Source organism: Pan troglodytes, chromosome 3 (assembly GCF_028858775.2).
Source record: "Pan troglodytes isolate AG18354 chromosome 3, NHGRI_mPanTro3-v2.0_pri, whole genome shotgun sequence".
Lineage (NCBI taxonomy): Eukaryota > Metazoa > Chordata > Mammalia > Primates > Hominidae > Pan > Pan troglodytes.
Window position 1 is genome coordinate 287,328 of NC_072401.2, and position 24,405 is coordinate 311,732.

At 36.8% G+C, this 24,405-nt stretch overlaps 1 protein-coding gene across 7 annotated transcripts in view; it reads left to right on the plus strand.

Annotated features, from left to right (window-relative positions):
- ZNF718 (zinc finger protein 718) overlaps positions 1–23,028 on the plus strand; it is a 47,025-nt gene extending 23,997 nt beyond the window's left edge. For 6 of the 7 annotated variants that reach the window (XM_517040.9, XM_054683610.2, XM_063808496.1 and 3 more), the window contains one exon: positions 12,087–23,028. In XM_517040.9, the coding sequence (XP_517040.1) occupies positions 12,087–13,297 (1,211 nt within the window). In that variant the 3' untranslated portion in view covers positions 13,298–23,028. Of the gene's footprint in view, positions 1–3,680; positions 3,854–12,086 lie in introns of those variants that run through there. The other variant, XM_054683612.2, reaches the window with a different exon arrangement.
- The last annotated feature ends 1,377 nt before the right edge of the window (positions 23,029–24,405 follow it).

Sequence of the window (24,405 nt, forward strand, 5' to 3'; positions counted from 1 at the left end):
AAAAAAAAACCCTCCAATTATATCTGGGGGTGCTGATACAGTAATGTTATCTGGTGTGACTCCTGTGAGGCTTTTGCTGGTTTTTGGAAATGCTCTAATCCAGTCATTGGACAGGTTCCTGGAAGAGCAGGGTTGGTCCTTGATCACAGCTGAAAAGGTGTGGAACTGATTCATAGGGCTGCTTCAGGATACACAGCTAAGACTTCAGCTCTGTTTCTGGGTTCACGGCATTTATGCCTTCAGATTTCTGGGCGGGCAGGACTCCTCCCAGACTCTAGCGGACAGGGAATGGCGCTGGTTACAGGGCTACTTTAAGATTCATAGTGGGAATAAAGTCAGCCAGCATGCCTATAGGTGTGCTTTTTGGCAGGTTTCAGGCTAGGAAAAACTGCCCCTGGACTTTGGTTGCATGGACTCGGAGCCAGGTTATAGTGCCACATCAAAATCCACCATCAGGGCCAGGTGCAGTGACTCACATCTGTAATCCCTGCACTTCGGGAGGCCAAGGTGGGCGGACCACCTGAGGTCAGGAGTTCGAGACCAGCCTGGCCAAATTGGCCAAATCCCATCTCTACTAAAAATACAAAAATTTGCTGGGCATGGTGGCGGGCATCTGTAATCCCGCTTACTCAGGAGACTGAGGCAGCAGAATTGCTTGAACCTGGGAGCTGGAGGTTGCAGTGAGCAAATATCACGCCATTGCACTCTGCAGCCAGGGTGACAGAGTGAGACTCTGTCTCAAAAAAAAAAAAAAAAAAAAAAATCCACCATCGAATAAATATTGGCAGGCCTACATCCAGGGGCACAGATGGATGTTTCTGTGGGTCTCTGTGTGTGCAGGATTTCTTCCACACTATGACTGATCAGGGAAAGGGGTGGGTTTTGGGCTAATTTACAGATCACAGGCAGAACCAACATGTCAAGGCCTTTCACTTGAGACACAGGACATTATGAATTGTCCTAAGTGTCTTCGCAGATGGTGATAGTGGCAGGAACAAAACCAAATGATCTATAGCTATGTTTACAGTGAGAATTATTCATATTTCATTCGGTAGCTGGGACTATGATGGGCAAGCATGCCACTCAAGCAAGTGCATGCCCTCTTAATACAGCCCTCCTCAGTCTTGGATTCACAATCTTTTACATGGATTTCTAAGTTTTCATAAAGGTTCTTTTGTCAGGGCATAACTGCTGTATTTTCATAACTAGAAGTTGTGGGTAGAGAACCTCCTATTCTGCCATCTTGCTATGTCACTCCCCTTGTATGTTTCACTTTCTGATATGTTCTATGCCAAATTATCTGATTTCAAATTCAAAATTTCTGAAATAAAATGCTCAAGTTTACACATTGTGTATTAAGTACATGTATTGACATGGCTCATTTTCATTAGAGCATTTTATTAATTATTGAGATGCATTTTCTTTTACTGCTTTACATTTCATGCCAAAGATTCAAAATCCTGGCTCTTCAATAAGTACATAGTCACAGTTAAAAACTGTAGTTATTTAAAGGATTGTTTTTATGGTACATCTGTATATATTTAATATTTTGTGGGTTAGAATTTTTATTGTATTCAACTCCATTTTACTGGGCAATCTTTTTTCATGTAGATACTCCTTGATTATTTAATTTTTTTCACTTCTAATCTTCATATTTGGTAATTTTCAAATCTATACCTTTAATGATCAAGTGGTGTTTAATTCAAATAAAAATAATTGGGTTTCACTTGAGGCAAATTAAAATACATTTATAAATCAGACATTTTTATTGCCTATAAAAGTTAGGTGGTATTTGCCTGTATAAATACTGCCCCTCCTTTGATTATAAATTATTTATTTTCTTTGGTGGTCATCAGTGTTTTCTTGTGTAGGTGAGTAGTCAAAAAACAGTGTAAAGTTACCATCTGTTTATTGTCTTATTACATATTATTCTGTGAGACAAACACTTTTGCAATTTGCAGGTAATTTCTGAGGAATGTAACCTTTTTAAGTAGGTGTAAATAATAGTTATAAAAAAATAAAATTGCCTTCTTAAACATTTTCAATTGTACGGTCTAGTGATGTTAGGTATATTTACATTATATTGCAATGGGTGTCTAGATTTATTTTATCTTGTAAAATATAATACCCAATAAAAAATAAACTGCCCCCCTTTTTTTCTTCAGCTCCTGAAGAACACCATTTGACTTAACTGTTTTTATAATTTTGACTAATTTTTATATTCTTATTAGTGTCATTATTTAATGTCTGTTTCTGTTTGACTATCTTATTTTATTTAATGTAATGTTCTCAGGCTTTGTTTTTGTAAGATATGTCAGAATATCTGTTTTAAAATGAAATAATATTGTATATATATGTCACATTTTAAAAATCCGATACTGATCTGTAAAGGGACATTTGTGTTGTTTCCAGGAATTGTCTTTTGTAAATAATAATAAATGAACATGCATGTGTAAATATCTATTTAAAGTCCTGCTTTGAATATTCTTGGGATATTTTGGATACGATGATGTAGTACCATGTGTATTTTCATGTTTTTGTTTCGTGAGCCTTAGGTGTTATATCCAAAAATGATTGCCAAGACCAGTGCGTGAAGCCTTATCATTTATTGTTAGATTTCATATATGTGTAAGATCATGTGGTACTTGTCTTGGTGGATCTGGTTTATTTCACTTAATGTAATGGCCTCCAGGTTCATCCGTGTCCTTGCAAATATCAAATTTTTGTTGTCTTTTATAACTGAATAGTATTTTGTTGTGTATCTATACTAGATTTTCTTTATCATCTGGTTTTCAATAATTGGATTGATTCCATATATTGGCTATTATAAATAGTACTATAATAAACATAGGAGTGTAGATGTCTCTTTGACATACTGATTTTGTTTTTTTTAGCTACAAAGAAAGTAGAACTTTTATATGCTCCTGCAATAGTGTTTAATTTAAAAATTAAAAATAGAACATGCTTCAGCAGTCCTGTTTAATTAAAAAATAGAACTAACATATGACCCAACAATTTGAATTTTGTGTGTGTGTGTGTGTGTGTGTGTGTGTGTGTAGTCATCAACATTTTATTGTCTAGGTGATGAGTCAAAGAAACAGTCTAAATTACCATATATTGATTGTTTAAATATGTTATCCTGTGGTACTTTTTTTCCTATAATGGCTCTACTAACTTACAATTTTACAACTGTATTTGTTTTCTTTTCTATACATTCTCACTAACAATTGTTAGTCTTATTTTTTAATTAATTTATTTATTTATTTTTGAGATGGAGTCTTACTCTGTCACCCAGGCTGGAGTGTAGTGGTGTGATCTCAGCTCCCTGCAACTTCTGCCTCCCGGGTTCAGGCAGTTCTCCTGCCTCGGCCTCCCAAGTAGCTGGGACTGCAGGTGCATACTGCCATGCCCAGCTAATTTTTTTTTGTATTTTAGTAGAGACGGGGTTTCACCGTGTTGCCCAGGCTGGTCTCAAACTCCTGAGCTCAGGCAATCTGCCCAGTTTGGCCTCCCAAAGTGCTAGGATTACAGGCATGAGCCACCACGCCCAGGCAGTCTTTTCAGTTACAGTCTTTTCAATAACAGTCATTCTCACTGGAGTAATGTTTTTTTGTTTTGTTTTGTTTTGTTTTTTTGAGACAGAGTTTTGCTCTAATTGCCCAGGCTGGAGTGCAGTGGCATGATCTTGGCTCACTACAACCTCCGCCTCCCAGGTTCAAGTGATTCTCCTGCCTCAGCCTCCCAAGTAGCTGGGACTACAGGTGCCCACAACCATGCCGTACTCATTTTGCCTTTTTAGTAGAGATGAGGTTTCACCATGTTGGCCAGTCTGGTCTTGAACTCCTAACCTCAGGTAATCCACCCACCTCAACCAACCAAAGTGCTGGGATTACAGGCATGAGCCACCGTGCCTGGCTGTGATGTGGTATTTTATTGTGGTTTTTAAATTGTTATTTTTGTTTTAAGTTTGTTATATATTCTGTAAGTTTATCTTTTGTCATAAGTATACTTTGCAAATATTTTCTTTCATTCTGTAGATTATCTCTTCACTCTGTTGGGATTTTTTTGCTATGCAGAACATTTTTAGTTTTTTGTAGTCACGTTTGCAGATTTTTACATGTACTTTGAGGTCTTAAACATTTTTTTCTCTGTAATATGTGGTAAAACATTTCTCTATGTTTATTTCAAATAGCTTTATATGTTTGGGTTTCCCAAACATATAAATCTTTATTTGTGATTGAGGTTTTTATATCAAAAGAGGTAGGGGCCTAGGTTTATTTTTTACTTTTTTTGATTATCATGTAGATACTTAGTTTTCCTTGCACTATTTATTGAAAAGACTCTCTTTCTCCAATGTGTGTTCTAGACATCTTTGTTTAAAATCCCTTGGCTCTAGGTTCATGGATTTATTACTGGGCTCACTGGATACTGTCATCTGTCTATTTTTATGCCAGAATCATGCTCCTTTGCTTATTGTAGCTTTATATTATATTATGGAGTCAGGTAGTGTGATGTCTCCAGCTTTATTCTTTTTGCTCAGGATTTCTTTGGCTATTTGGGGGTCTTTGGTAGTTCCCTATAACGTTTAAGCTTGTTTTTTCCATTTCTGTGAAAAAAGTCATTGATATTTTGATAGAGATTGCATTGAATCTGTAGATCACCTTGGGTAGTATAGCAACTTTCATAATAATTTTTCAATTTATGAGCATAAAAATCTTTCAGTTTTTCATTTCTTTTTCAGATTTTTATCAATGATTTATAATTTTCAGTGTAGAGTGTTCAGCTTTTTAATGAAGTTTGCTGCTAGACATCTCTTTTTTATTGAGGATGCAGAAGCAGCATTTGGCAAAATTCAACATGCATTTGTGATTTAAGAAACTCAACAAATTAGGTATAGATGGTATGTAGCTCAACACAAGAAAGGCCACATTTGACAAATCTATGGCTGAACAAATCTGTATACTGAACAGAAATCTATATACTGACAAATCTATATACTGACAAATCTATATACTGAACAGAACAAAAAAAGCAGAAAATGTTTTATTTGAAATTTGGGACAAGACAAGGATGTTATTTGCTATTATAATTGTGTATGACAATATTCAACTGTGTACACTATAAGACAGTGATACGGTTTGATTGTGTCCCCACCCAAATCTCATCTTGAATTATGGCTTTCATAATTCCCATGTGTTGTGGGAGATAATTAAGTCATGGGGGCAGTTTCCCCCATACTGTTCACATGGTGGTGAATAAGTCTCAGGAGATCTGATAATTTTATAAGGTTTCCCCTTTTGTTTGGCTCTCATTCTGTCTTGCCTCCTGCCATATATGACATGACTTTTGGCTTCTGCCATGATTTTGAGGCCTCCCCAGCCACATGGAGCTGTGAGTCCATTAAACCTCTTTTTCTTTATAGATTATCCAATCTCAGGTATGTCTTTATCAGCAGTGTGAAAATGGACTTCTGCAGTAAATTGGTACCAGTAGAGTTGGGAACTGCACCTGAAAATGTGGAAGTGACTCTGGAACTGGGTAACAGGCAGAGGTTGGAACAGCTTGGAGGGCTGAGAAGGAGACAGGAAAATGTGGGAAAGTTTGGAACTTCCTGGAGATGTGTTGTATGGCTTTGACCAAAGTGCTAATAATGATATGGACAATGAAATCCAGTCCAAGGTGCTCTCAGGTGGAGATGAGGAACTTGGGAAATGCAGTAAAGGTGTCTCTTGCCATGTTTTAGTAGAAAGACTGGTGGCATTCTGCTCCTGCACTAGAGATCTGTGGAACTTTGAACTTGAGGGAAATGACTTAGGGTATCTGGTAGAAGAAAGTCCTAACCCATAAAGCATTCATGAGGTGACTTGGGTGCTGTTAAAAGCATTCAGTTTTAAAAGGGAAACAGCATGAAAGTTCAGAAATTCCACAGCCTGATGATGTGATAGACAAGAAAAACCCATTTTCTGAAGGGAAATTCAAGCTCACTGCAGAAATTCGCGTAAGTAATGAGGAGCCAAATCTTAATCACTAAGACACTGGGAAAAATGTCTCTAGGGCATTTCAGAGAACTTTGTGATAGCTTCTCCCATCACAGGCCCAGAGGCCTAAGAGGGAAATAATTTTATGGGTTGGGCCTAGGCCCCCCTTCCTAGGGCGTTGGTGCCCTGTGTCCCAGCTACTCTACCCATAGCTAAACAGGGTCAAGGTACAGCTTAGGCCTTGGCTTCAGAGGGTCCAAGCCCCAAGCCTTGGTAGGTTCCATGTGATCTTGAGCCTGCAGGTACACAGAAGTCAAAAATCAAGGTTTGGAAACCTCTGCCTACATTTCAGAATATGTATGGAAATGCCTGACTGTCAAGTTTGCTGCAGGGGTGTGGCCCTCATGGAGAACCTCTGCTAGGGCAGTGCAGAAGGGAAATGTGGGGTTGGAGCCCCCACACAGAGTCCCCACTGGGGCACTGCCTAGTGGAGCTGTGAGAAGCAGGCCACTGTCCTCCAGGCCCCAGAATGATAGATCCACTGACAGCTCGCACCATGCACCTGTAAAATCCACAGACACTCAACACCAGCCCATGAAAGCAGCCAGGAGACTGACTGTACCCTGCAAAGCCACAGGGGTGGAGCTGCTCAAGATCATGGGAACCTATTTCTTGCATCAATGTGACCTGGGTGTGAGACATGGAGTCAAAGGACATCATTTTGGAGCTTTAAGATTTGACTGCCTTGCTGAATTTTGGCCTTGCGTGGGGCCTCTAACTTCCTTGTTTTGGCCAATTTCTCTTATTTGGTATGGGTGTATTTACCCAATGCCTGCACCTCCATTGTGTCTAGGAAATAACTAACTTGCTTTTGATTTTACAGGCTCATAGGTGGAAGGGACTTACTTTCTCTCAAATGAGACTTGACTGTGGACTTGTGAATTCAACCTGAAATGAGTTAAGACTTTGGGGGACTGTTGGGAAGGCATAATTTGTTTTGAAATGTGAGGACATGAGATTTGGGAAGAACCAGGGGTGGAATGATAGGGTTTGGCTGTGTCTTCAGCCCAATCTCATTTTGAATTATAGCTCCCATAATTCCCATGTGTTGTGGGAGGGACCCAGTGGGAGATAATTGAATCAGGGCAGTGGTTTTTCCCGTACTGTTTTTACAGTAGTGAATGACTCATGAGACCTGATGGTTTTTATAAGAGGTTTCCCCATTTGTTTGGTTCTTATTCTCTTTCGTCTACCACCATGTAAGATGTGCCTTTCACTTTGTACCTCCCACAATGATTTTGAGGCCACCCCAGCCACATGTGAGTCCATTAAACCTTTTTTTCTTATAAATTACCCCATCTTTGGGTATGTTTATCAGCAGTATGAAAATGGACTAATACAGACAGTGTGGAGCACAAGTCAAATATGCATCAGTGATATGTCTATTTCCAATATAAGTCTCTGTGTTTGTTTATCTGTATTTGTATTGTTCCTGCATTGTTTATAAGTTGTATACTTGCTCTGTTTGTGTCTATACAATGATCATTTTACCCTGTCTAGGAGAGTTGTCATTGAAATACTTCTAATTTTACCCTCTATTTATTTGTGAATCTATATTTTTATGTGTGGGAGAGCACTTTTGTGATTAGAAGATAATTTCAAAAGCCATCATACCTCTGTATCTCTTCTAGTTATTACTATTTTTAATTGTCAAAAAAACAAACTTTACAATCTTAAATATTTTTAATACTCAGTTTAGTCATATTATATTGACATTGTTATGCATTGTATCTCTTGAATGTGTCTTGCAAAGCTAAAATCACTCTACACATTAAACAACTATGTATTTCTGTTTTCTGGCGCTTTACAAAAACAATTGCTTTCTATTTCAGAATCAGACTGTTTTAGATAGCTTATGTAAGTTGATTCATATAGTTTCTGTCTCTTTGTGGCTGACTTATTTCATGTTGCACAATTTCATTAAGATTTATTTTTATTTCATTAGATTATTTTTTGCTTCTAAAAAACTAATATTAATATTTCAAATTATATTTATCCATCTGATGAGAGACATTTGCATTACTTTCGTTTATTTGCTTCAGTAACAATGCTGCAATAATTATGAGTGTACAAATTACTCTTCATGTGACCATGTATATGAGAGTTTATGTTTGTGCTGGATTTAATCTTATCCATCTAGCTGTTCAGCTTATACTCATACTAAATTGTTTCAATTTTTAGCTTTGTATGTGTTTTGAAATCAGGAGCTGTGATGCCTCCAACATTGTTGTTTTTCTTTTTTTCTTTTTGTTTCTTTCTTTCTTTCTTTATTTTTTTTGAGACAGTTCCACACTTGTTGCCCACGCTGGAGTGCAATGGTGCAATCTCAGTTCACTGCAACCTCTGCCTCCCAGGTTCAAGTGATCCTCCTGCTTCAGCCTCCTCAGTAGCTGGGATTACAGGCATGTGCCACCACACCCAGCTAATTTTGTATGTTTTTAGTAGAGATGGGATTTCTCCATGTTGGTCAGGCTGGTCTTGAGCTCCCAACCTCAGGTGATCCACCCACCTTGGCCTCTCAAAGTGCTGGTATTAACAGGTATGAGCCACCGCACCCGGCCTTGTTGTTTTTCTTATTGAAGATCCCTTGGTGCTACATTGTCTCTTGAAATTTTATCTAATTTTGGGGTTGCTGTTTCTATTTCTGGAAAAACTCGATTAGAAATTTGACAGGGATTGCATTTAATCTGAATATTACATTCAACAGTCCAGACTGCGTCATAATATTAAATATTTCAAACATTGAACAAGAGCATGCTAAAGAGTATATTGTTTGCTTTCTATAATTATGTAAGATTTTCAGTTTTTTTATTCTACTCTCATTCCAGTTTGGTCATAAAAAGTAATCTGTAAAATTTTAATTTAAAAAAATTTGTTGAGGGTCTTTTTGTGGCCTAACCGGTGGTTTATCAAGAAGACTTTTGTATGAGCTATTGAGAAGGGTGTGTATTCTGCTGTCGTTGAGCAGTGTTTTCTACAATTCTGTTAGGCATAATTTTTTAATACTGCTTTCAAGTCTTCTGCTCCCTTATGAATATTGTCTTTTTGTTTTATTCATTACAGAAATTGGGGTATCAAAATATCCTAGTATAATTATATTGCTTTGTATATCTTGCTTTACTTCTGTCAGTATTTGCTTTATATATTTGAAACCCTAATGTGAGATACACACACACACACATTAATAGATATATACACACATATGTGTCATGGGTTTCCAGTAAATGAACACTTTCATTATTGTTTAATGTCCTTTGTCTCTTGTAAGCTTTTAGTTAAGGCATATTTTATGAAATAGGACAGTTTTTCACTTAAGATGCACTTTGTGTAATATAATTTTGACCTCTTATTTGGTTATTTGCATGAAATGTCTTTTTTCATCTTGCCTTGTCTCCTTTAATCATTAGATTTTAAGTGACTTGTAGAAAAGCAGGTTGGATCTTGTTTTTTTAATTGTTAAAATTTTTTTATTCAGTGCATGTATTTTGAATGGAAAGTTTACTTCATAAATATTTAAATAATTTGCTGACAGAAAGGCTTACTAATGTTATTTTATTGTTTTACTTGATAATTTTATCTTTGTCTCTTATTTTCTGTCTTTGTGTCTTTTTGATTTTTGTATTGATAGGCCCTTCTTGTTTTTTGAGTATCTCTACAGATTGTTTTTTATTTGATATCTTGGGAATTACATAAAATTTCTTAAATTTAAAATAATATATTTTAAACTGGTAAGAACTTAACTTCAGTTGCATGTTGAAATTCTTCCTCATTATATCTGCCCTCAACTTTATTATTGATGTCACTAATCATATTTTTATTTTGCATATTAACAGTTTATGATTAAGGGGTTTTTTTTTTTGCTTTTATCTTTCACATTTTGGAGAATAATTAAAATATTTTCTGTGCTATCATGATAATGATATAGAACTTTATATTTTTGTATGTGCATATCTTTCCTAGAAAATTATGTTTTCATATGATTATGTTTTGTTTTCTTGCATTATGTTATTTTCAGTGAAAGATACTTTCTTTAGCCTTTTTTTTTTTTTGCAAGGCAGATGTAGTGCTAATATACTTTTTCAGCATTTGGTTATCTTGCAAGGTCTTTACTTTTTCTTCATTTTTAGGACAGTTTTGCTGGTTATATTAGTCCCACTTAGGAGCTATTTTTCTTTTTCTTTTTTTTTTTTTGAGATGGAGTCTTGTTTTGTCACCCAGGCTAGAGTGCAGTGGCGCAATCTCGGCTCACTGCAACCTCTGCCTCCTGGGTTCAAGCAATTCTTTTGCCTCAGCCTCCCGAGTAGCTGGGACTACAGGCATGTGGCACCACACCTGGCTAATTTTTTTGTATTTTTAGTAGAGACAGAGTTTCACCATGTTGGCAAGGATGGTCTCGAACTCCTGACCTTGTGATCTGCCCACCTTGGCCTCCCAAAGTGCTGGGATTACAGGTCTGAGCCACCGTGCCTGGCCGAAGCTATTTTTCTTTCACCACTTTATATTACAATTCCATGACATCTGGAATTTTTTTTTTTGACAGATTCACTGGTTATCTTATAAGACCACACTTATTTATAAATGACACATCACTTTTACCTTGTAACTCCTAAGATTCTCTTCTTGTCTTTGACTTTTGAAACTTTGCTTGTATGTGTCTTGTTATAAATCTCTGTGTGTGTATCCTAGTTGAAGCTTGTGGAGCATCTTCAGTTTTTACATCCTTTTTTTACTTTTGAAAATGTCTCAGTCATTATTGTTGTATTTTTCACCTTCATGACTTGTTTTTTATATTTTTAATGTTTTCATTGATATTCTTATTTTTCTGATTTTATAAATTGTATATGTTTCTATTTCACTCATTGAGCATTATTCAGGTTAAACTTTTAAATTTTGAATATCTTCATTATTTATAGTTGTTTTCTGAAAATTTTCAAATTTTTTAATTGGGCCATGTTGCCCTAATATTTTGCCTACATTGTAATATTGTTATTTGAACATGAACTAAAAGCTATTTGTCACAATCTTTACAATGTTGCCTTGTCCTCACATAGTCTGAAACCAGTTGTCTTTGATAGAGATTATGGGAGCCTCTCATACATGTTGTAAGGGTGTGTCTTGTCTAGAATTTTGTGTTTATTCTTCAGTTAAAAGAGTTTGTTCATGTTTCTTCTTATGGTTTCTAATCACTTGCTCTACCTGTTCCCTGTTTTTAGCACTGCTGTCTGCTCATGAAACATTTACCTTTGGTCTCAGCAGACTCACCACCATTTCTTTCAGCACCCTGTATTATTGGAGACAGAAACCAGTTTTTGTAATAATTTCCAAAAACCAGAAGTAGGAACGCGTGTGTCACTATTTTTCCTCTAAGAAGCCAGGTGTTGGCAGTTTACTCCTAAAGCACAATGCTATATTTGTGGGGAGGAAGAGCTGCAGTGGGTAAATGTAACATACTTTACTTCGTGTTTTATGTGGCTCTTGGAATTGTGCTTACCTGAGGCATTGCACATAATTAACTCATTTATAGATTTCACACAAAGGCATTTTGGTCAGTATATTTTTGTTATATATGTCTGTAAAGAAATTATGGCCTGTGGTATTTACTGAGCATCTTACTGATATACTTTGTATAATTTTATATATTAGATTTGTAATTGTATTAGATTTGTAAAGTATATTTATTTACTTATTTGTTTATTTATTTATTGAGATGGGGTCTCACACTGTCACCTTTTCTGGAGTGCAGTGGTGTGATCTTGGCTGATGGAAGCCTCTACCTCCCGGGTTCAAGGGATTCTCCTGCCTCAGCCTCCCAAGTAGCTGGGATTATAGGCATGCACCATCATTCCCAGCGCATTTTTTTTGTATTTTTAGTACAGACAGGGTTTCACCATGTTGGCCAGGCTGATCTCGAACTCCTTACCTCATTATTTGCCCACCTTGGCCTCGGAAACTGCTGGAATTACAGGCTTGAGCTATAGTGCCTGGCCTGTAAAGTATATTTATATGAATCTAGTAAGTGGGATAATTTGTTATTTTTATTTCTTTCAGCTGTGTGTTCTCATTTCACCCAAAACCTTTGGACAGTGCAGGGCATAGAAGATTCATTCCACAAACTTATACCAAAAGGACATGAGAAACATGGACATGAGAATTTAAGAAAAACTTGTAAAAGTATGAATGAGTGTAAGGTGCAGAAAGGTGGTTATAATAGAATTAACCAATGCTTATTAACTACCCAGAGCAAAACAATTCAATCTAATATATGTGTCAAAGTTTTTCATAAATTTTCAAATTCAAACAAAGATAAGATAAGATATACTGGAGATAAAACCTTTAAATGTAAAGAATGTGGCAAATCATTTCACGTGCTCTCACGCCTAACTCAACACAAAAGAATTCATACTGGAGAGAACCCCTACACATGTGAAGAATGTGGCAAAGCCTTTAATTGGTCCTCAATTCTTACTAAACATAAGAGAATTCATGCCAGAGAGAAATTCTACAAGTGTGAAGAATGTGGTAAAGGCTTTACTCGGTCCTCACACCTTACTAAACATAAGAGAATTCATACTGGAGAGAAACCCTACATATGTGAAAAATGTGGTAAAGCTTTTAACCAATCCTCAACCCTTAATTTACATAAGAGAATTCATTCTGCACAAAAATACTACAAATGTGAAGAATGTGGTAAAGCCTTTAAGTGGTCCTCATCCCTTAATGAACATAAGAGAATTCATGCTGGAGAGAAACCCTTCTCATGCGAAGAATGTGGCAATGTCTTTACCACATCCTCAGACTTTGCTAAACATAAGAGAATTCATACAGGAGAGAAACCCTACACATGTGAAGAATGTGGAAAATCCTTTAATAGGTCCACAACTCTTACGACACATAAGAGAATCCATACTGGAGAGAAACCCTACACATGTGAAGAATGTGGAAAAGCCTTTAATTGGTCCTCAACCCTTAATGTACACAAGAGAATTCACTCTGGAAAAAATCCCTACAAATGTGAAGATTGTGGCAAAGCCTTTAAAGTGTTTGCAAACCTGCATAATCATAAGAAAATTCATACTGGAGAGAAACCCTACATATGTAAACAATGTGGCAAAGCCTTTAAACAGTCCTCACACTTGAATAAACATAAGAAAATTCACACTGTAGATAAACCCTACAAATGTAAAGAATGCGGGAAAGCTTTTAAGCAGTACTCCAACCTTCCTCAACATAAGAGAACTCATACTGGAGGAAAATTTTAGAAATGTGAAGAATGTGGGAGCCTTTAAGTCTTCCTCAGTTTTTCTAATCATAATTCATACTGGAGAGAAACTACACATGAAAAAATTGACAAAGCTTTTAACCGCAACTCAATCTGTTCTAAACATAAGAAAAATGGTATTGGTGAGAAGCCATAAAAATACGAAAAATGTGGAAAAGCCTTCAAATGCTTGTCACATCTTACTGATTATAATTCTTACTGCAGAAAACCCTTAGGAATATTTAAAGTGTGGCAAAACCTTTAACCAATGCTCATACCTCTTTGCACATGATAGCATTTATACTTGAGAAAAATTGTACAAATATAGAAAATGTAGAAAAGCCATTAATGCCTACTCATGTGTTACTAAATATCAGAGAGTTTGTACTTAATAAAAGGATTATAAATGTAGTATTTGTTGAAAGACCTATTAGAAAATACAGGTCTTAAAAGTGAAGAAGAGTATTCTGAAGATAGACAATAGAAATAGTAAGAGGGTTGTAGTACCTGTACTTGCATCATGGGTCTTATTCTGCATAGTTCGTACTAGAAGAAAACCCTGAAGCAGTTGCCCAAACTTTCTTTGACATTAGAGAATTTATATTGGAAAGAAATTTTACAAATGTAATAAATTTGGAAAAGCATTTGTTCAAAAACTATAGCTTAAAAAAAAACCAGTTTATATTAGAAGATATTTTGTAGATGCGGTAAATATGAAAAGATACTCAGTCTGAAATTAAGACTAAATGTCAGAATATTTACAGTAGAAAGAAAGGCATTAACACTTGAAACATTACAGTATATCAGAGTGTAAAGTATAAAAAAATTCCAAAGCTGAAACTGTTAGATAATTTCTTTCTATATAAGTTGAAAAGGAGTAGCTTTTTGAAATTATTCCATTGAAATTATACTTTTTTTACTTGAAAAAATTATAGATTTTTTGAAAAGCAAATTCAACTCTAAAATTACTTCATACTGATTCAACTTATTGTTTATATGAAAGCATGTGATGAATTGTTGCATCAGAGGTATGAGTGATTCTTTTTAGGTGGGCATCATTCATGAACTTTTACATGAATGAGTAAGGACATTGAAAGATGCATGAGATGATGCATGCATCTTTGTGGTTGACTTATCATTGCATGATGCATGAGGTACATGTTCAGAGTAATATTCTTCTGCATTATAGTGAGAGAAAAATCATGAATTTTACTAATAAATTGCTTTTACCAGTTGCACATTTATGTAATAAAATACAGTAAATTTTAAAATTCTCTTTTAAGATTGTGTGTGAACCTTACTCAAGGGTGTAGGTAAAAAATGGTAACAGTGTACTTTTAGTAACATAGTTTAATGACATTTCTAGTAATTTCTTTTTCCAGTGGCTTTAAACAGCAAATAAATTGAAGAATATTGTTCTCATGTTAAATTTTTATTATTTTTCATATTTAAATTTATTTTTAAAAATTTATGCGGGTACATGGTGTGTGTATACATTCATGGCATAGATGGGTTACTTTGATACAGACATGCAACATGTAAGCACATCAGAGTAAATGAGTTATTCATCACCTCAAGCATTTATCCTTTGTATTACAAACAATCCAATTATACACTTCATTTTTAAATGTACAATTAAATTATTTTTTATTACAGGTAATTTTATGATTGTATTTAGAATTATATCAGAATATAATTATAATTTAGACATTTCTGTGTCCTGAATAAATATGTTTTTAAATGTTCCATATTTTTCTTTGGACATTTGGCATCTCTTCTGGCAAACATGTACAGACTTCTAGTTTTGATTTACATGGAGATAAGTATATAAACATATTGCTGTAAGATAAACCTTAGGTATAAAAAAATTGTAGACCAAGCAATTGTGTTTGGAAATTTGTACCTATTTTCCAAAGAAAATAGCAACATTGGGACAAAAAATATTCTTTTAATAATATATATAACTTACTAGAAACATAAAAACCTAAAATATTCTGGAATCAAATCTACACTATATTCTTTGTATTTAATTAATTGCTGTAGAATCTAATGGATCATTGTTGAGAATCTCCTTGTGCAAATTATCTGTTTTGTCTTATACTCATGCTAGTGATATAATTCACTTGTTTCTCATAGTTTTTTGTTTTAACTTCATTAAGTATTTATTGTGTGAGCTGGTCAGAAATTATAAGAATGATTTTTATAAAATTTAGTAGAGCCCACAAAATAAATTTAAGATGTTCACAATGTGTGTGTTAAGTAACATTTAGTTAGAATATTTTGTTTAATTGGGGAACCATATATAAGCTGTTTAGTTACTGTTCCTTTCACTTTTTATAATCAACATAATTGAGTTTATTTATTGGGCCAATTCAAGTAAGTACTGGGAACACTTTATAACTTATGAGGATGTTTTGATATGTAATTGCAGTGAACAAACATAAGAAAGTGATGGGTGTGTAATAGCTGCTCCATAATTAGGTATAAATATTTTTCTGGAGTTTATTTGTAGGTCCAAGTAAGAGATTGAAAATATCTGTGGTGAAGAAATGGTATTAATTCTGTATGTTAAGAGGACATCTGTTCCCAGGCTGTAAAAGTGACTCATTCTGAATTTAAAGAAGATTTCAGTGTTTATATTCTAATTATCTTCAGTTTTTTGATGTCTTTATGTGTTCATCCTCAGCTGTGTATACCTCACAGCCCTTCTCCTGATTTGTGTTAGTTTTTTCACTGTTCTCTTCATGCCATGTAATTTCACATGGATTTTCTAGGTTCTCATGAAAAGTTTGGATTTGTTTTAATGTGGTAAATTATTGTTTTTAAGTGGGGTGTTTGAGGGTATTTATAGCTTATCAATGCAACATTTAGATTACTTAAGAGTCATTTACTGTTCACATGTAAAAGGATTAAGGCAGTCAGCATTGTTTTTCTCTGTAAAAGAAAAATTTTATGAAATTCTAAACAAAGTATGTTAAATGAAACATAAGCTAGAATAGGTAAAGCATTAATATGAGTGGGTTGCATATTGTAAGCATCATATGAAGAAACTCATCCAAATTTTGAAATCTCTTAGAAGAAAATGTCTTATAAATTAATTTCTAGGCCAGGTACAGTGGCTCACACCTGTAATCCCAGCACTCTGGGAAGCTGAGGTGGGTGGATAACCTGAGGTCAGGAGTTCGAGGCCAGCCTGGCCAACATGGCAAAACCCTGTTTCTACTAAAAATACAAAAATTAGCCAGTTGTGATGGTGGGCGCCTGTAATCTAAGCTACTTGGGAGGCTGAGGCTGGAGAATTGCTTGAACCCGGGAGGTGGAGGTTGCAGTGAGCTGAGATGGCGCCACTGCACTCCAGCCTGGGTGACAGAGCGAGACTCAGTGTCAAAAGAAGGAAATTTCTTGGAGACAGTGATAGGTGAGATATTTTACATTCTTTTTTTATTATTATTATACTTTAAGTTTTAGGGTGCATGTGCACAACATGCAGGTTAGTTACATATGTATACATGTGCACATGTGCCATTGTTGGTGTGCTGCACCCATTACCTTGTCATTTAATATTAGGTATATCTCCTAATGCTATCCCTCCCCCAACCCCACAGCAGGCCCCAGTGTGTGATGTTCCCCTTCCTGTGTCCATGAGTTCTCACTGTTCAATTCCCACCTATGAGTGAGAACATGCAGTGTTTGGTTTTTTGTCCTTGCAATAGTTTGCTGAGAATGATGGTTTCAAGCTTCATCCATGTCCCTACAAAGGACATGAACTCATCATTTTTTTATGGCTGCATAGTATTCCATGGTGTATATGTGCCACATTTTCTTAATCCAGTCTACATTGTTGGACATTTGGGTTGGTTCCAAGTCTTTGCTATTGTGAATAGTGCCGCGATAAACATATGTGTGCATGTGTCTTTATAGCAGCATGATTTATAATCCTTCGGGTATATACCCAGTAATGGGATTGCTGGGTCAAATGGTATTTCTAGTTCAAGATCCCTGAGGAGTCGCCACATTGACTTCCACAATGGTTGAACTAGTTTACAGTCCCACCAACAGTGTAAAAGTGTTCCTATTTCTCCACATCCTCTCCAGCACCTGTTGTTTTCTGACTTTTTAATGATCGCCATTCTAACTGGTGTGAGGTGGTATCTTATTGTGGTTTTGATTTGCATTTCTCTGATGGCCAGTGATGATGAGCATTTTTTCATGTGTCTTTTGGCTGCATAAATGTCTTCTTTTGAGAAGTGTCTTTTTATATCCTTCACCCACTTTTTGATGGGGCTGTTTGTTTTTTTTTCTTGTAAATTTGTTTGAGTTCTTTGTAGATTCTGGATATTAGCCCTTTGTCAGATGGGTAGATTGTAAAAATTCTCTCCCATTCTGTAGGTTGCCTGTTCACTCTGATGGTAGTTTCTTTTGCTGTGCAGAAGCTCTTTAGTTTAATTAGATCCCATTTGTCAATTTTGGCTTTTGTTGCCATTGTCTTTGGTGTTTTAGACATGAAGTGCTTGCCCATGCCTGTGTCCTGAATGGTATTGCCTAGGTTTTCTTCTAGGGTTTTTATGGTTTTAGGCTAACATTTAAGTCTTTAATCCATCTGGAATTAATTTTTGTATAAGGTGTAAGGAAGGGATCCAGTTTCAGCTTTCTACATATGGCTAGCCAGTTTTCCCAGCACCATTTATTAAATAGGGAATCCTTTCCCCATTTCTCGTTTTTGTCAGGTTTGTCAAAGATCAGGTGGTTGTAGATATGTGGCATTATTTTTGAGGGCTCTGTTCTGTTCCATTGGTCTATATCTCTGTTTTGGTACCAGTACCATGCTGTTTTGGTTACTCTAACCTTGTAGTATACTTCGAAGCCAGGTAGTATGATGCCCCCAGCTTTGTTCTTTTGGCTTAGGATTGCTTTGCAATGTGTGCTCTTTTTTGGTTCCATATGAACTTTAAAGTAGTTTTTTCCAATTCTGTGAAAAAAGTCATTGGTAGCTTGATGGGGATGGCATTGAATCTATAAATTACCTTGGGCAGTATGGCCATTTTCATGATATTGATTCTTCCTACCCATGAGCGTGGAATGTTCTTCCATTTGTTTGTATCCTGTTTTATTTCATTGAGCAGTGGTTTGTAGTTCTCCTTGAAGAGGTCCTTCACATCCCTTGTAAGTTTGATTCCTAGGTATTTTATTCTCTTTGAAGCAATTGTGAATGGGAGTTCACTCATGATTTGGCTCTCTGTTTGTCTGTTATTGGTGTATAAGAACGCTTGTGATTTTTGCACATTGATTTTGTATCCTGAGACTTTGCTGAAGTTGCCTATCAGCTTAAGGAGATTTTGGGCCTGAGACGATGGGGTTTTCTTGATATACAATCTTGTCATCTGCAAACAGGGACAATTTGACTTCTCTTTTCCTAATTGAATATGCTTTATTTCTTTCTCCTGCCTGATTGCCCTGGCCAGAACTTCCAATACTGTGTTGAATTGGAGTGGTGAGAGAGGGCATCCCTGTCTTGTGCCAGTTTTCAAAGGGAATGCTTCCCTTTTTTGCCCATTCTGTATGATATTGGCTGTGCGTTTGTCATAGATAGCTCTTATTATTTTAAGATACGTCCCATCAATACCTAATTTATTGAGAGTTTTTAGTATGAAGGTTGTTGAATGTTCTCAAAGGCCTTTTCTGCATCTATTGAGATAATCATATCTTTTGTCATTGGTTCTGTTTAGATGCTGGATTACGTTTATTGATTTTCATATGTTGAAACAGCCTTGCATCCCAGGGATGAAGCCCACTTGATCATGGTGGATAAGCTTCTTGATGTGCTGCTGGATTCGGTTTGCCAGTATTTTATTGAGGATTTTCACATTGATGTTCATCAGGGATATTGGTCTAAAATTCTCTTTTTTTGTTGTGTCTCTGCCAGGCTTTGGTATCAGGATGATGCTGGCCTCATAAAATTTAGTTAGGGAGGATTCCCTCTTTTTCTATTGATTGGAATAGTTTCAGAAGGAATGGTACCAGATCCTCCTTGTACCTCTGGTAGAATTCGGCTGTGAATCCATCTGGTCCTGGACTTTTTTTTGGTTGGTAAGCTATTAATTATTGCCTCAATTTCAGAGCCTGTTATTGGTCTATTCAGATATTCAACTTCTTCCTAGTTTAGTCTTGGGAGGGTGTATGTGTTGAGGAATTTATCCATTTCTTCTAGATTTTCTAGTTTATTTGCGTAGAGGTGTTTACAGTATTCTCTGATGGTAGTTTGTATTTCTGTGGGATCGGTGGTGATATCCCCTTTATCATTTTTTATTGCATCTATTTGATTCTTCTCTCTTTTCTTCTTTATTAGTCTTGCTAGTGGTCTATCAATTTTGTTGATCTTTTCAAAAAACCAGCTCCTGGATTCATTGATTTTTTGAAGGGCTTTTTGTGTCTCTATCTCCTTCAATTCTGCTCTGATCTTAGTTATTTCTTGCCTTCTGCTAGCTTTTGAATGTATTTGCTCTTGGTTCTCTAGTTCTTTTAATTGTGATGTTAGGGTGTCAATTTTAGATCTTTCCTGCTTTCTCTTGTGGGCATTTAGTGCTATAAATTTCCCTCTACACACTGCTTTGAATGTGTCCCAGAGATTCTGGTATGTTCTGTCTTTGTTCTCACTGGTTTCAAAGAACATCTTTATTTCTGCCTTCATTTCATTATGTACCCAGTAGTCATTCAGGCGCAGGTTGTTCAGTTTCCATGTAGTTGAGCGGTTTTGAGTGAGTTTCTTAATCCTGAGTTCTAGTTTGATTGCACTGTGGTCTGAGAGACAGTGTTATAATTTCTGTTCTTTTACATTTGCTGAGGAGTGCTTTACTTCCAACTATATGGTCGATTTTGGAATAAGTGCAGTGTGGTGCTGAGAAGAATGTATATTCTGTTGATTTGGGGTGGAGAGTTCTGTAGATGTCTATTAGGTCTGCTTGGTGCAGGGCTGTGTTCAATTCCTGGATATCCTTGTTAACTTTCTGTCTCGTTGATCTGTCTAATATTGACAGTGGGGTGTTAAAGTCTCCCATTATTATTGTGTGGGAGTCTAAGTCTCTTTCTAGGTCTCTAGGGACTTGCTTTATGAATCTGGGTGCTCCTGTATTGGGTGCATATATATTTAGGATAGTTAGTTATTTTTGTTGAATTGATCCCTTTACCATTATGTAATGACCTTCTTTGTCTCTTTTGATCTTTGTTAGTTTAAAGTCTGTTTTATCAGAGACTAGGATTTCAACCCCTGCCTTTTTTTTGTTTTCCATTTGCTTGGTAGATCTTCCTCCATCCCTTTATTTTTAGCCTATGTGTGCCTCTGCAGGTGAGATGGGTTTCCTGAATACAGCACATTGATGGGTCTTGACTCTTTATCCAATTTGCCAGTCTGTGTCTTTTAATTGGAGTATTTAGCCCATTTACATTTAAGGTTAATATTGTTATGTGTGAATTTGATCCTGTCATTATGATGTTAGCTGGTTATTTTTCTTGTTAGTTGATGCAGTTTCTTCCTAGCCTCAATGGTCTTTACAATTTGGCATGTTTTTGCTGTGGCTGGTACCAGTTATTCCTTTGCATTTTTAGTGCTTCCTTCAGGAGCTCTTTTAGGGCAGGCCTGGTGGTGACAAAATCTCTCAGCATTTGCTTGTCTGTACAGTATTTTATCTCTCCTTCACTTATGAAGCTTAGTTTGGCTGGATATGAAATTCTAAATTGAAAATTCTTTTCTTTAAGAATGTTGAATATTGGCCCCCACTCTCTTCTGGCTTGTAGAGTTTCTGCCGAGAGATCAGCTGTTAGTCTGATGGGCTTCCCTTTGTGGGTAACCTGACCTTTCTCTCTGGCTGCCCTTAACATTTTTTCCTTCATTTCAACTTCAGTGAGTCTGACAATTATGTGTCTTGGAGTTGCTCCTCTTGAGGAGTATCTTTGTGGCGATCTCTGTATTTCCTGAATTTGAATGTTGGCCTTCCTTGCTAGATTGGGGAAGTTCTCCTGGATAATATCCTGCAGAGTGTTTTCCAACTTGGTTCCATTCTCCCCATCACTTTCAGGTACACCAATCAGACGTAGATTTGGTCTTTTCACATAGTCCCATATTTCTTGGAGGCTTTGTTCGTTTCTTTTTATTCTTTTTTCTCTAAACTTCTCGCTTCATTTCATTTATTTCATCTTCCATCACTGATACCCTTTCTTCCAGTTGATTGAATCAGGTACTGAGGCTTGTGCATTCGTCATGTAGTTCTCATGCCTTGGTTTTCAGCTCCATCAGGTCCCTTAAGGACTTCTCTGCATTGATTATTCTAGTTAGCCATTCGTCTAATTGTTTTTCAAGGTTTTTAACTTCTTTGCCATGGGTTCGAACTTCCTCCTTTAGTTCGGAGTAGTTTGATCATCTGAAGCCTTCTTGTCTCAACTCATCAAAGTCATTCTCTGTCCAGCTTTGTTCCATTGCTGGTGAGGAGCTGCGTTCCTTTGGAGGGCTGAGGCACTCTGATTTTTAGAGTTTCCAGTTTTTCTGCTCCGTTTTTTCCCCATCTTTGTGGTTTTATCTACCTTTGGTCTTTGATGATGGTGATGTACAGATGGGGTTTTGGTGTGGATGTCCTTTCTGTTTGTTAGTTTTCCTTCTAACAGTCAGGACCCTCAGCTTCAGGTCTATTGGAGTTTGCTGGAGGTCCACTCCAGACCCTCTTTGCCTGGGTATCAGCAGCAGAAGCTGCAGAACAGCGGGTATTGGTGAACAGCAGATGTTGCTGCCTGATCGTTCCTCTGGAAGTTTTGTCTCAGAGGAGTACCCAGCCATGTGAGGTGTCAGTCTACCCCTACTGGGGGATGCCTCCCAGTTAGGCTACTTGGGAGTCAGGGACGCACTTGAGGAGGCACTCTGTCTGTTCTCAGATGTCCAGCTGCGTGCTGGGAGAACCAGTGCTCTCTTCAAGGCTGTCAGACAGGGACGTTTAAGTCTGCAGAGGATTCTGCTGCCTTTTGTTTGGCTGTGCCCTGCCCCCCAGAGGTGGAGTCTACAGAGGCAGGCAGGCCTCCTTGAACTGCGGTGGGCTCCACCGAGTTCGAGTTTCCTGGCCGCTTTGTTTACCCCCTCAAGCCTCCGCAATGGTGGGCGCCCCTCCCCCAGCCTCACTGCCACCTTGCAGTTTGATCTCAGACTGCTGTGCTAGCAATGAGTGAGGCTCTGTGGGTGTAGGACCCTCTGAGCCAGGTATGGGATATAATCTCCTGGTGTGCGATTTGCTAAGACCATTGGAAAAGCGTAGTATTAGGGTGGGAATGACCCAATTTTCCAGGTGCCGTCTGTCACCCCTTTCTTTGACTAGGAAAGGGAATTCCCTGACCCCTTGTGCTTCCCGGGTGAGGCAGTGCCTCGCCCTGTTTCAGCTCATGCTTGGTGCGCTGCACCCACTGTCTTGCAGCCACTTTCCAACACTCCCTAGTGAGATGAACCCGGTACCTCAGTTGGAAATGCAGAAATCACCCGTCTTCTGCGTCGCTCACGCTGGGAGCTGTAGACTGGAGCTGTTCCTATTCGGCCATCTTGGCTCCGCCTGTCGAGATATTTTACATTAACTTTCTATGACATACTTATAGCAAAACTTATTTTTTCATGCAGAATAGTCTATATTCTATATTTATTGTAAAGCATATACCGTACATGGTGACTAGTCACCATGCTGTACAATAAATTTTCTGAACTTAGTCAACTGTATTTATGTATTATTTTACAGAGATCTCTCCAAATGCCTCTTTTTTTCTGAATAAACAAGCATCCAGTAACCAGCATTTTGCCGTCTGGCTTATTGCACTTGGCATAATATCCTCTAAATTTATCCATATTGTTTCAAATGACAAGATTTTTTCTCTTTTATTGCCAAGTAGTATTTCATTGTGTGTAAACACATTTTTAAAAATTTAAATATATAATCATCCATTGGTTGAAAAACTCATGTAATGAAAATACATTTGTGTTAAAGCATGTATTAATGTAATTCAGCATGTAAAATTTTATTAATCATAGCTAATTTGTACCAAAGACTAACCAAAACTCTATGTGTGTTAATAAATTTAATTCTCACAGTAACTCAATAACATAGGTACTTATTTTACGGAGAAAGATACAGAGCCACAGAGAAAAATGACTTGGTCACATTGCAAAACCAGTATTAAAACACAAGCAACTTTGACTTCAGAAATAACTCTTGTCTATTATAGTAAACACCTTCTTCAAACAAAATAAATGATTAACAACCATTCTTAGTAAAAATTTAACAAAAATGGAAACAACTGATACTTTTTTTGTTATACATGTGTGTGTAAATGTATAAAACATGATACATGCCAGGTGTGGTGACTCTCACCTGTAATCCCAGCATGTTGGGAGGCTGAGACGGGTGGATCACAAGGTCAAGAGATTGAGACCATCCTGGCCAACATGGTGAAACTCCGTCTCTGCTAAAATTAGATGGCCGTGGTGGGGTGCACCTGTAGTCCCAGCTACTCAGGAGGCTGAGGCAGGAGAATCGCTTGAACCTGGGAGGTGTAGGTTGCAGTGAGCCAAGATTGTGCCACTGCACTGCAGCCTGATGACAGAGTGAGACTCCATCTTAAAAAAATAAATAAAATAAAAATAAATAAATATGATACACAAAGGAGAAATACTTCTGTATTTATACCATATAAACTCTAGAAATTGCCCTTTGGTACTGACATGTACTTGGGAACAACTTTTTTTTTCAACTGCCCTTCCCCACCCCTCCAGCAACTCAGTACTTATAGCATAATTTTAAACTAAACCTGTAGTCAGCAAATGCTGTAATGTAATTAAATATTATTTACTACAAACACAAGCAGTATACTATGATTTTATTACCTTCGTTAATACAAATTTATTTATTGAGCCATTTCACTCGTTTAGTTTCCATTGTGCCCATTTCTCAGCTTTGCTGAAATACTACTACTTATAATTATTTCCACCAAAATCGTTTTCTATTTGTTTATAAAACTTTAAATTTTTAGTCTTTGGGAACCTCAGCTCAGCAGTCAGAGCTCTTAGTCCTGACAAGAGCCCTAGAACTA